This window comes from Eublepharis macularius, chromosome 6 (assembly GCF_028583425.1).
Source record: "Eublepharis macularius isolate TG4126 chromosome 6, MPM_Emac_v1.0, whole genome shotgun sequence".
NCBI classification, from domain to species: domain Eukaryota; kingdom Metazoa; phylum Chordata; class Lepidosauria; order Squamata; family Eublepharidae; genus Eublepharis; species Eublepharis macularius.
In genome coordinates this window covers 67,952,900-67,967,156 of record NC_072795.1, presented here as the reverse complement: position 1 = coordinate 67,967,156, position 14,257 = coordinate 67,952,900, and the positions used below count along the sequence as shown (strand labels likewise).

Sequence of the window (14,257 nt, the reverse complement as noted above, 5' to 3'; positions counted from 1 at the left end):
AAAGAACCCTGGTCATAAATTTCTGCCATCCGTTTACACACATAATTTGATATTTTAAAGAGCCTGCACATAGTGGTTGGAACTTTGGATTAGGATCTGGGATACCCAGATTCAAAGCCCCACTCTGCCATGGAAGCTCATTAATGACCTTGGACTAGATGCACACTCTATCCTACCTCACAGGGTTGTTGTGAGGACACAATGGAAGCAAGAAGACAATGCCAACTGCTTTGGATCCTCATTAAGAAGAAAAGTGGAGCACAAATGAAGTAAAGTAAATAAAATAACCTAAAAATAATGGAGTGAATGTTATATCTCAAATAGCTTCAAAGCCGGATTAACATTTCAGGTCTATCATATCTTTTCTCTATATATACAAATATAACATCTAGAGACTAGAATCATAGATGTGCTTTTAGAGGCTTTATAGAAGAAGTGGAAAGCTCAATGGAAATAGTCCTAAATTGCTAGACAAAAAAGATACCAGATTTACTGGCTGTTCCATTTGTTAAGTCTTCTTCACTCTGCCTCAAACGGATCCCAAGTAGAATACCCCTATAAGGTAGTCTCCATTTAAAAAACAAAATATGTACATAATCCCAGCTAACACCCAATCCTGTTAATTGGTTTCCAGCATCATACATCAAGATGATTTTTTTCAAAATGAAAGTATTAGTGTATTATTTCTTGTAAGCCACAGGCTCACTGCTATATCTGTCAACAAGAAGCCAACAATTTGGGCAATACTACAGACATTTGCTGATTTCTGTCTTGACAGTATACTATGATATCCAATAGCAGAAGTTACACTCAATCCAGGAATATTTAGGGATATTGAATACAAATTACTACAATGTATATAGCCTGTGAAAACAGGTCGTTTATTCTTGTATCTAGAAGCTCTTTCAAAAGGTATTACTCTCTTCTATACAACTTACAGTAGAGAATCCTCAGTTATTTTATCTCATGATTATTTCTTCTTAGGATATATTTGCCACTAGTTAAGAACCATACTAGATTATTATGTAACATTTCCCAGCCCTGTTGGAGGCTACAATCAGAAAGGCAGGGAAGAGGGAAGGAGCTTTAGTACTTTCACTGATGGTCATTTTTCTTCTCAAAACTCACAGAAAAAAACCACATTGAGGGGCAATTCTGAGAGGAAAAATTGCCATCAGTGACAAGACTCTTCATTCACCCTTCCTCCACTTGTGTTTGCAATTTTCAGGAGCTGCCTTTTATTTTTTTAATTTTTTAATTTTTTTTTTAAAAATCCATGCAGCCTATACTGTGAAAGCATCTCTATAGGCAGGGCAGAGCTTGAATTTTTCCTTACCTTTCAGTTCATTTTTAAAGTTATTGGCACACACCTGGTTACTGGGTCAGTGCTCTTGCCAACAATGAACACAGGAGAGAATTTTTAAAAGAAGAAAAAGGATATAATAGTGACATTATACGTGTCTCTCTAAACCAGCCTCTCTGCCAGATTGCACTGCCCTATCTACATTCTCCCCCTTCTACCAGCAAACCAGCCATTGGACCCTGGAGTGATCAAAGTGTGATAAGCCACACTTGCCTGTTGCTAGGAAACGATGCATTGCCAAGAGCAACTGTGGTGAGATTTTAACCTTCATTTCACTGTCTGTCTGTTTGAAGGCAGAGAAGTCCTGCTTTCTCTCCCGATGAGCTACTTTCTTTTTGGTTTTGTTATCAGCTGAGGATAGAAAAATGAAAGAAATGTTAGGTCAAGGCCCAATAAGAATGCTGTGAGATGATAGCTACAAATATGAGGACAGTTATTTCAATCTGCACCCAATTGTACAAGAAAATCAGGCACCTGTATAATGGTTTGTTCATCTGATTGTGGTGGTCTTCATCTTTTGCCACCTGAGCAATCAATGTTTCCAGTGCAAGTTTCAAAGTGAATGAATTGATAACCTTTTCCCTATGATGGTGCTGCAGAACATAAGATAAGGCAAAAGGCTTCCAGTGTCATCACAGGGGAATATCTTGTTTTATTGCATTGCTACTGGCATTCAGATTGCCCCTTTTTCCAGGGAAGTAGAAGGCATCAGCACTGCTATCAGCACAGAAGTCTCTCTAGGCATTGCAGAACAGCCACATAGGGGGGAAATAGTGGACCACCAATAACTCCTAAAATAACATCTTTAGACTGTCTTCCACTCTAGTGGAAGTACATGAGTGCTAGTACATGTTTTGCATAAACACTGTAGTAAAGTAATGGGAGTTTTTAAAATCTATTTAAACTAAATGAAAAGAGCTGGCTGCTGTCTTGCACAAAATATCACCATAGTTACAAAGCAAATAGAGTTAAACACCTTGATAGGATTAATCTGTCTGTAGCAACAGGGAACACATGATAGGTAACTGAATGTAACGAATAAGTCATATAGTGCTAAATATAAATCTACATGCAAATATACAATTAACAAGATTGTAATTGGTTAAAAATAAAAATGGCTACAGAATAGCTTCTTTCCCTATTATGGGAAGAGTCAAACCTATGCCTTTTTAAAAATCAAGAACTTATTAATAATTGGATTCTCATGGCATTTCACAGAATGACACTAGTCATTTCACACAGTAGTTGTGTATATAGGAGAGGAATATTGCGAGCACCTCTGGCAGTTGTACATGATCCAAGCTGATCTTCTGTTTTCCCCTTCCTGTTGCAGGTATAAAAGCCTGGGTGTAGTCAGAATTATGAGTCTTTTGGCATAAGCTGAAGGTCAAGAGGCAAAGGAATCTTGGCCCATGTCTCTTAGCCTTGGATGAATTTGCCAGCGCCAGCACAAGATGTAGCTTATTATATTTTTTTGTATTTTATATTTTATTTTAATGGTATTCTTCTAAGATGTTTTGGGTCCTCATTGGGGAGAAAAGTGGGGTAGAAAGAACATAAATAAATAATATATCTCATATATAGCCATCATACAGATTCCAGTAGTTAGCAGTGTTAGTCTGTTACATTTTGTGGCACTTGAAAATACTAAGTTTTAAGGCTTGTGTTTGAGGCTTTTGTTTTTGTAGTCACACCAATTGGGTACAGCTCCACACAGTTCTCCTGCAGTACCTGTTACCTGTGTCTTGGTCTATCCACTTCTATGTGCAGGCTGAGTGCACTGTGACAAATACTTCTTTAGCCTCCCTTCCTTTTTCAAGTTTTGGGGTGAAGAAAGAGAGATCATATTAGCAAGAGTGAACCTGGTCCCTCTTTATCAGCCAAGTGGGATGGGCAGAAGGTGGGAGTTGCTATGGACGGTAGGGAAGAAGGGGTAGATTTCTCCTCTCCCTACTTCCTAAAGCAGACTTTTTTTTTCAGGATTGAAGGTTGTCCGAAAGAGAGATGGCTACCCTCACATCATTTTTGCCACTGGAAAAGCAGGTTTTATACTGTGCCAAAACCTGCAAAACCTATTAAACTAACAGTGACAATGGACCAAAATAAAGGTGTAATCACTTTAGGAAAAGCCCTTAGTTCAACTCAACTCTCTTAAATTATTGCATACAGCAGACTGGAAGGGACATTGAAAAGCTTGGTTGAGTATATCACTAGTCAGTCACCATGAAATGTTACATGCTAGCAGTAAAAGCCTTTATAAAAGATTCCTTGTCACAGTGCAAAGATTGGTATAAACGTTGAAGTGCTAATTTTACATCCCAATTCTTAAACAATTTCTCTCAAAGAATAAATCAGAACCATATTATAGAGGTTTCCTACTTCCCAAGGGGAAAAACTACGGAGAGTAATACTCACTGTACAGATCTGTTTCATCTAGAATCTCAGACTTGATGATCTCTTCTATTACATCTTCCAAGGTAACAATGCCCAAGACTTCATAAAAAGGATCCCCTTCCCCTTCATTGTTCACCCGCTGTACTATTGCCAAGTGAGATTTACCTGCACAGAGTAGTAGACCAATAAGTTAGACATGAAAGCAGAATTACTGGCCAGCTACTCTCAAAATGATACAGGATGTCACAGTATCCTCCTGCAATATAACAGCAGATATTTAAAGGGATATTATCAATGTGGAAAAAAATCCAAAAATGAACCTAGCCTTAACAGATTAACAGTGCACTTCTAAGCAGAGGTACACCTTTCTAAGTTCTCTGAACTACAATCAACAAAAAATATCTATGGCATTTCCACAATTCTAAGACCAATGTCTTGAATTAAGCATTCCACCCTGTTCCTTCAATTTTGTAAACATCAGTAGCATTATCTTCTTCTCCAGTTTAAACATGTATTTCCAGCATCCTCTGTGACAAGGCAGAACAATTTCAAAGACATCTAAAGTGAACTAATGGCATTTATAAAAGGATAAATCTGCAAAACATTTTCTGTGTAATGTGTTGCAGTTCTACCATGCAGAAATTGTGATATCTTAAACTGTGCCACAGTAAGGGTTTTTTTTCTTCAATCATATGAGTGCTAGAGAAGTTCCAGTTTCCTCTATGGCAGGTGACAAACAGTATGCTGTTGAATTAGTACCACAATTAACAGAAATGGATGAAGATTGGATGTGCCAGAACCAAACAACATTTTTAATTAGGCTTATTCTATATGACACTTTGCATGCATCATTGATTATATAATTAATCTTTCAACTTTAGAGAAAAATATGTCATAAATCTTAAGGCTTCATAACTGCCACTGTTTATTTCAACGATAAATGTTTTATTATAGGAATAGTTCTGAGAACAATTACTTGTATTTAAAAGTTATGCACATGGGCCATTTCTATGGCCCTTAGTGCACCAAAAACAACTATATACTTACTTATTAGAATGCAATAAATTGCTATGAACTTTAGTGACAGAGAACTCATTGTGGAGCTATTAACTAACTATTCAAAGTCTTGATAGCTAAGTCTTGATACAATTTCCTAGAAGCTCAGAGAGACACTGTATATCATCCTAATCCATTTCACGCTTCTTAAGTCTGCAATCCTAAGCATACTTATCTAAATGTAAGTCCCACTGAGCTCAGTGGGAGCTACTTTTGAGTAAATATCTATAGGCTTCAAGACTACTATCCACCTCATCCACACTCCACATAGTAACCAACAACAGATTGCCTTTGATGCTTGCATAGACTCCTTTATAGGCAGTAAGAATTTGGTTCAGGAATCTACTTACTAAACTAACAAGCATTCAAATTATCCTATCCAAGCTCACTCATGTCCAAAGAATGAAGATATATTGGAAAAATTAGACCAGGGAGGGGACTTTATCAACAACCAACATAAACACTGAATCAGGTCAACCAATTCAGCTCGGTAAACTTCACATCACATCTGCTTTCCCAGGGACCCAACATAAGCAGTTAAAAACAAATTCTTTGTGAATGCTGTCTGTTGAAAGCTAAATTCTTTTGCTATTCCCAGCTTGTGATCATTTAAAAGGAATTTTCCAAAGCAAGGTCTAATATTAGACTCAAAATGAAGTTTCCATTCCACTTACGCGATATTCTCACCAAAGTAACTACTGCATAATCTGATTGTCTTGGAGCTACTCGTTTAGATGCAGATGGACATATTTTAAATACCTAGTTCACTGTACCTACAAGAGTTATCTTGAAGGGACCTTGTTTGACAATATAAATAACTATTAGAACCATTATTTGTCTTCAAAAATTATGGACATGCTAATAAATTCTGCTCAAGCCATAATTCCTTGCAGTAACAATCATGCTGTTCATTTCCACTTCAAGCATCAGAAGTCCTAAGCCAAATCTGTTAGGAGCTATGCAACTGCAACTGTCATTGACAAGTGTATTTAATTTTAGGGATCATGAAGGGGATCTTGGAAACATGTCTGCCTGCTGTAGGAGACCAGGGCTGAGTATCTGTTTCCCTTTCTCTTTCAGGTATTTTCAGGTTCTGTGTTTGGCCAGAAATGTGAGTCTTTTAGTAAGAGCCTGGCTTTTAGTGTTTGCCTCATGATCTGAGGTGGTGAGTGACCTGATCCAGGCAGATCCTGGACAATCCCTGGTGTTGTACGCATTGTTGTTGGTTGTTTAATTATATTTGTTTTTTTATAAGTCACTTTGGGTCCCTGAGTAAGAAGAAAAGCAGGCTATATTTATATAAACTATAATTGCTGTTATTACAAAAAATCAAATCCAGAAGATAAGGATCTTTTGTCAACAGAATGCAAAGGGCTAGGGTATGTGATGATGTTTTAATATTTTCAACTACACTTCAAGTTCCCATTTTAATAATGTTTACACTTTTTGTTTTGATATATTATACACCACACTATACAAAACATCTGTATGGCTGAAAGGTCAGTTATGACAAAACATTACAAACAACCTAGTCTTCAGTAATCTTTCATATTATAGGTGATCTACAAAGAGTAGTGTTCAGGTACACTGGGCTGCTTGTATGCACATATGCAAAAGTTCTTTATAGCTCCTTACTCATCAATTACTGTAAGATTAAGTGAAATGCTCTTTAATGTTTATTAATGTTAACCACTTTATTTTTAATGAAAGTCTTGCTGACTGCAGTGAACCACATCATCAGATCAACCAACCATTCACTCCTTTCTTTGGTGAGCTCTTTTTTATTTGGCCCAGTTCTTTCTTTTATCTTGCAAATGTTATATATGACTACTATACCCTATCAGAGCTAAAGCCTTCCCTTGTTCCTGGGTGTACTTGTTTTGGGAAGGATAGTTTGATTTCCATGCAGCTCTCAGCTATGACTGATGTTGGGATAAACAATTCCCAAGGGACAATACATGCGTACCATGTTAGCAGTTTGTGCATCAAATAACAAGTTGAGAGAATACACTTATTCAAGCAACCTGTTTCTGAACATTCTACATAGAAAGCAGATAAATATAGAGCTAATTCTAAATGAAGCTATGAGGGTTTCATCAAGCATCACTTCTGTGCAATCCCAGCTAATATTGGTTTGTAATCCATGAAATTCAGTAGATAGCCATTTTGTATCAGTGATGCGAATGAGTAGAATTTCTCTGGAGTGCAACTAGAGTTGCAACTTTTGATTATTCTGATTATTCAAAACATCAGCTGACATCAGCAGAAACAAGTATTAAATGGTGGAGCCATAAAGTAACAGCATATATTTAATTTCTGAGGTTCCTCAGGATTCTGATTAAAAATATTTAAGATTACCTTTCCTTCCAGCAGAGTGATAGCATTTATTTTACGAAAAGTATGGTTTCACATATTTCCTTAAACATCTCCAAAAGAAATTAATAGTAATATTAATTCATATTAAAATTTGTTAATATGCAAATACAACTGGAGGAACCACAAGGACTTGTGGAAGGCATTTTATTTTCTCTTCCCTCATTGTTTTCTCTTTCACTTCCATGAAAACCCCATAGCCTCTCCCCTTTTCCTTCTTCCTTCTCTCCTTCCCACCCACCAGCCAACCTACCTTTATTTAACCATTGTCTTCAGCTTTCCCTCTTTCCACCCCCCTGGTAGCCTTCCCTTGGGAAAACTATGGTTGAGTTGCACAGTTCCAGCTGTTGGGCTGGGCCCAGTTCTATGGTAGGAAACCCACAAGGGCATGAAAGGGACATCTCACCTTCCCCTGAAACCTCCTCCCCACCTAATTTCTTCTCTTCCTCCTCCTCACAATCCCCATATCCTTACCTTTCCATTTTTCCTTCTCTCCCACTCACCAACCTACTTTTATCTGCCCCTCATTGTCATCTATATTTATTATTTATTTACACCCTGCATTTTTCCACTATGGGGACCCAAAGCAGCTTACATAATTATCCTCCATTTTTTCCTCACAACAACTTTGTGAGGTAAGATAGGCTGAGAAAGTGTGAACTTCCACGGCAGAGTAAGGATTTGAACCTGGATCTCCCAGATCCTAGTCTGAAATTCTAACCACTATACAATACTTGTTTTTGTGGGGTGGCTTCTGTTGAACAGAAGCAAGCAGCTGGTTCTGAGAGAATTATGTAATTTGGGTAGCAGCAAGTTGCCCGGTGGATGCTGCTGGGCCCAGCCCTGACGAGTCTTCTTTCAAAAGCCAAAAACAGCCATGAACAGGGCCCTACCTCTTCCCCTACCTTTTACTGATATAAACCAAGACTTGAAGGCTGGAAATACTGTTGTGGTTGCCTAATAACAGCCACTGAAGGAGCATTCATTTCTTAAAAGTACAGGTACAGCTTCTACTATGGGGGAGGGAATCCCCAATGTATTTTTTTAGATTTAAATTTTTTCCCAAACCTGAGGCTTTTCTCAGTTTTGTAGAAAGATCTGGCTTGTCTGTTCATGGCTCTAATCTCTTGGTTAGAGAGGGGCACGAACTGAAATACGAACCAAAATTCGTGATGAACCAGGCTGGTTTGTCATTTGTGAACCAGTGGTTCATCAGATCCCATTTCTGACGAACCGCCACGAACTTTAGGCTAGTTCATTTGGTTCATTTTTTCAGTTCATCACTGCAGACAGCCTGGTGCCGATCAATCAGTTTCCTAGGCAAGAGGGGATGGACTTCCTGCAGACCTTCTGCTGACCCAGAAGTGACCTTCTGGTTACCTGGAAGTGGTGATTTGCTGGCACGGATGTGACATTTTCACGAACCAAAATGAACCAATTCATGAACCGGGGCAGATTCGTGAAAGTTCGTGGTTTGTGAAACATGACGAACCACGAATCACACTGTTCGTTTTTTTTCTGGTTCATGCCCATCTCTACTCCAGATGTATGTATCTACAGAGTTGGCAACATTAAGAATTAGATATACTGATGTGAAAATGTAATTCATCAGTTGACTGGTTGGTTTAAAGACAGATTACTATTCAACTAAATCTGTTGATGACAGATTTAGATGCAAAGTACTTCTTATGTTCAATGCTTATATGATGCATATGACACAACGAAGTACACAAAACCAATTCCTTACTAAACTACAAAAAGCAGTTTTATACATTAGCAGAAAACAAAAACCGTATACCAATATGCAATTTATGACAGGATTGATTAAATAAGTTACCAAGAAAAAAGTGTGTACAACAGAAGGCTCTCTCTTAATTCTGTAAATTCTACTTGATGGCAGTTATATATTATGAACCACCACACACATTTTACAGAGATTCATGGAAATACATATTCTGGGAATGATTTATTATATGCCCATATTGTATGGTGGGTAGGAGAAAATGCCTGTTTCATACTATGGTTCTGGAAGTTACTCTCTCTCCTCCTCCATGTGCTCCATGTCCTGCAAAGTAAAGAGACTTCATAGCAGAAACTAGAGAACAGACCAATTGACAGCCATTTCAGTCAATGGTGGAGTCATCTGACTCATCAGCTGGAAGACCATGGGGAGAACAATGTGGCAATTCTTGCAATGTTCAGACCAGAACTGAGATACCAGAAAGCAAAGGAGAAGTTTTCTAAAGTTCTTAGAGTAGGCACATACAGACAGGAGAAATTTTTGTAGCAAAGTATTTATTTTAAAGGTACTACGTAAATAACAAGAATCCTGAAATGGAGAATCAAGCCTGCAACAGTTCAGCTGAGGAGAAAAGCTGCTACAACAACCTTGACAGCTTCACCATCACACAGCTAGATTCTAAGTGATGAATACTTGTATACACTAGTTATCTAGGGGCTCATATTTTAAGTTCATATATTTTGAGAGTTACTTATTATACTTACACATTTTGCAGTGTACATTAGTGAAATGACCCAATGGCTGTTTGCATGTATGGATCAGTCAAGGGCAAAAATATAAAGAGAAAAGTAAGGTTCCTAATTATTTTTCCAATATCAGGGTAGAAACATGGAAGCACCAAGAATCTAGGTCACAGATCTCATCCATCTCACAATGAAATACCAGGTAAGGGGTTCAAAGACTGCTAGTATTTAAGACTGAAAGTATTTAAATATTTTTGCATATGAATTGCTAAAAGTCTGCATTTCCTCTTCTTCATGAGTTTCCCAGGGTGGTACTTAATGAACAAATCTTAATTTCTTGTACACAGGGAAGTGTTTCGTTTACCTTGCCAGCCTTGTAATAAGACTGTATCTCTGAGGGACATAAAATCACTGGTTGTAGAAGCAACAGTTTTCTGGAAGGGCTATTAATACAATTTATGCAAAATTAATTATTCTCATAAAAGAGCATAAACAATCAAAATTAAGGGATTATATTACATAGCACATTTTGATCTTATCAGAAGATCAACAGAGCTACTGTAATATGGTGACATATGGTGACAAAATGTATGAGGCATTCACATTCTAATTCACAGTACAACATCTTTGTGATATTTGCATCTTGGCTATCCATACAGCACCATTTTAATATTTGCCTATTTTATCTGCTATTTTTGGTGCTGTTCTCCGTTCCTTTTCACTCGTACAAACAACCAATATTTTCCAGCATCACAAGATATTTTGTTCCGGACTTCCGGTTCGGGGTAATGGAGAGACCGACATGATTCGGAGCTCCAGATCATCTGAGGTGCTGTTTTTTGGGCTGGTGGGGCTTCCAGTTCGCCCACAGCCCCCAGGTTTTAGTCAGAAATCCGGCAAGAACGCTTTTAGCCCAGAGAGTGAAGGGTCTCAGCGGGTGGGAGGCTCTGAATTAAGGGCTTCTCCCCCAAGCCTTGAGATCCTCCTCGGAGAAGGGCGGCCAAAATCTCTGCAGCAGCTTCAGGAGTCATTAAATTGACATAGGCTCTTTGTTCCCCGAGCCTCGGAAACGGATTTGAACAGATTTGGACGTTTGAAGCAGTGAGTACATCCCAAGAAGTCTGTATTAAGTTAAGATTACTATCTCCCCCAACGGACCGTTTTACTGAATAAAGACTTAAATTTTAAAAGAACTAAAGACTGAGTTACCAAGCTGAAAAAGTATATTAAAAGACTGAGCAGTTTAATTGGAGTTTTGAGAACGAGAAAACGTTAAAAAGAGCTAAGAAGAATATTGTTTTGCATACCTGTGGTTGGGGAGATAGCGACGCGGTGGGCGGATCATGGGAACTGGAAGGCGTGCTGTGAGACAGGAAGTGGAGAACAATAGACGGAGAGGAGATAGAGAGAAAGAGCAGCGAGGGAGGTTAGGAAGAGCAGGAGGACCTGGAAGAAAAGCAAAGCTGGAAGAGGATGTGAAGTACCCACCATTGAAAGTAAGGGAAAGGAAACGGAAGTAGAGGATTCACCATTGAAAGTGAGGGAAGATTATCGGTGTGACTATATTACCATAGAGAAAGATCGCCTGACATTTTGAACCACAGAAAAACATCGCCCGACATTTTAAGGGTAAGGGAAGCCTCAATTGCCATTTTAACTGAGGGCAAACATCAAAAATTTTTGATATATAAAAATAGAGACTTGAATTAAAAAGAAGACGGAGCTAAGAAAGAGAGCTGATTCGTGGGGACCTAAGGCAAGTCCGATGGCCTCCAAAAAAGAAAAGGACTGGCAGGCTGCTATTGAAAATTTGGCTAAGAAAATAACAGATGGAAATAAAGAGATTCGGGAGATGATACAAAAATTACAGCAAAATCTAATGACGGAAATGAAAGAAGCAATCAAATCGGAAATTATGGAAGTTAAAAAGGAGATGGAGGCAATAAAAACAGATTTACAGAATACTCAACAAAAGGTGCAAGAAATGCAGCAGTTGGTGCAGGATGGGGAGAAAAGAACAGAGGCTATACAGAATGAGACCATAGGTATGGGCGAAAGAATAGTGATGATGGAATGCAAAGCAATGGACAGACAGATTCACATGAGGGCGGTTTCGGAAAAAATAGGTGGATCTGCCCTTAAACAAGTAGCTGAAATATTGGCAAAATTTTGGGGGCAAACAGAGGAGGAAATGATGACTCATTTGGATATCACGTATAGAGTCAATTCAAAATATGCGGAATAAAAGAACTTACCAAGAGATATTATTGTCCAATTGACCACAAGGAGAATGAAGGAGGAAATTATTAGAAGACACTTTGAAACTCCACTGGAGGTAGCTGGGACACGGATTCGAATTATGAAAGAAGTACCACGTAAAGTACTCCAGGATCGGAAAAAGTACAGAGACTTAACACAAAAGCTAAGGGCAGCAGAAATCAGATATAGATGGGAGCTACTGGAAGGAGTGACTTTTGAATTTCAATCAGGGAGACAAGTGATTAAATCAAAATATGCAATGGATGTTTTTCTGATGGAAAATGGAAAAGACTTTCCTAGCTCATCCAGATTATAATTATGGAGTACAAATTAATTTCATGGAATGTTAATGGACTTAATTCACCCTCTAAACGTAAAGCTATGTTATATTGGTTAGCTAAACAAAGAAGTAATTTGATCTGTCTACAAGAAACTCATATTAGGGATCAAGATGTTAAATATTTGATTAACAAAAAGTTAGGAAAACAATTTGTCTCGGCAACAAAGCAAAAAAATAGGGGAATTGTTACATATATAAAGGAAGAGCTACAACTCAAATTAATTGTGTCTGATAAAAATGGAAGATACCTGGCTGTGGAATGTTTATGTAATGCAAAGAAAACTATGGTACTTGGACTGTATGCGCCAAATGGCTCCAAAGATATATTTTTCAAAGACTTACGAAAACAAATGGAGCAGTGGACTTATGACCAGGTAATTATAGCTGGAGACTTTAACGGAGTGGTAGATTTGCAATTGGATAAAAGTCTATCAACAAGTAAAGTAAGGACGGGGAAGTTACCGAAGTCTTTTTTTGAAATTCAGGAACAAGAAAATTTAGAAGATGTCTGGAGAAAATATAATTCTAAATTGAAGCAGTATACTTTTTTTCATCTAGTCACCAATCTTTTTCGAGAATAGATATGATCTGGGTGTCTAAAGAACTGGTAGTGTTTACAAAAGAGACTGATATATTACCAAAAGTTAGCTCGGATCATAATACATTGATGTGGAGATTTGGAATGATACACAAGAAAAGGAGATGGGGAATTAATGAGGATCTTTTGAGTGACCCAGAATGTGTTGAGGTGTTGAGAAAAGAAACGAAGTTTTTTATTCAGTCTAACGTGGATAAAGAGGTGCCAATGCACATGGTCTGAGACACATATAAAGCCATAATTAGAGGTGTTTTGATGGACTTAAATGGTAGAGAGAGGAGGAAAAAAGAAGTGAAATTAAAAGAGATACAGGAAAAAATTATTCAAGTTGAACAACAATTGAAAAAGAGACCAGGTAAAAAGAAATTGTTGTATGAAATAAAGTTACTGCAAGAACAGATTAGAGCCATGGAAAATAAAGAAGTGGAGTGGGAGCTGAAGAAAATGAAGCAAAGAACATTTGAAGGAGCTAATAAACCAGGGAGATATTTGGCGTGGCAATTAAAGAAAAAGAGAGAGAAAAGAGTAATAAGTAAGATTACAGAAGAGGGAAAGGAACTATATGATCAAGGATTGATTGAGAGAGCATTCTATAAATATTATGCCAAGTTATATCAGAAAAAAATAGTGGATCATGAAAAGATAAGAGACTACTTTGACAGGATTGATTTACCAAAGGTACCGGAGAAGTTGTAAGAGAAGCTTAGTGCTGAGATATCAATAATGGAAGTGTTACAAGCAATACAAGCTACTACAGTTGGTAAAGCTCCGGGACCAGATGGAATTACTGCAAAATTTTATAAAGTGATGGCAGAGGACTTGAAACAACTGATGCAAAAGATGATGAATGGGGTATTGGAAGGGGTCGAGATGCCAGATACATGGAATGAGGCTAATATTACATTGATACCGAAGGAGACATTAGACTTAAGTAATGTTAAGAATTATAGACCAATATCTTTAACTAATAATGACTATAAAATATTTGCAAAGATACTAGCAGAAAGACTTAAGACTTGGCTAGTGGAATTTATTGGAGAAGATCAAGCCGGCTTTTTACCAGAAAGGCAAATAAAAGATAACTTACGAGTGTTGTTGAATGCTATTGAGTATTATGATAAAAATCCAGGGAAGCAGGTTGGTTTTTTCTTTGTGGATGCGGAGAAAGCGTTCGACAATTTGAACTGGGATTTTATTTTTGCAACAATGGAGAAAATGCAGTTGGGAGAGAAATTTATACAAGCAATAAAGGCAATATATAAAAACCAATCTGCAAATATAATTGTTAACTCGGATGTAACCAAAAAGTTGGAAATAAGAAAAGGAACAAGACAAGGGTGTCCGCTTTCCCCACTTCTGTTTGTAATGGTACTGGAGATTTTACTTAGGC

General features: G+C 37.7%; 1 protein-coding gene across 1 annotated transcript in view; it reads right to left on the bottom strand.

The window, feature by feature from the left end:
* CNNM2 (cyclin and CBS domain divalent metal cation transport mediator 2) overlaps window positions 1-14,257 on the bottom strand; it is a 199,330-nt gene that overhangs the window by 44,460 nt on the left and 140,613 nt on the right. Inside the window, exons 2-3 of the mRNA XM_054984188.1 lie at window positions 3,779-3,922; window positions 1,577-1,714 (exon numbers count right to left, since the gene is read on the bottom strand). Coding sequence (XP_054840163.1) covers window positions 1,577-1,714; window positions 3,779-3,922 — 282 coding nt within the window. The remainder of the gene's footprint in view (window positions 1-1,576; window positions 1,715-3,778; window positions 3,923-14,257) is intronic.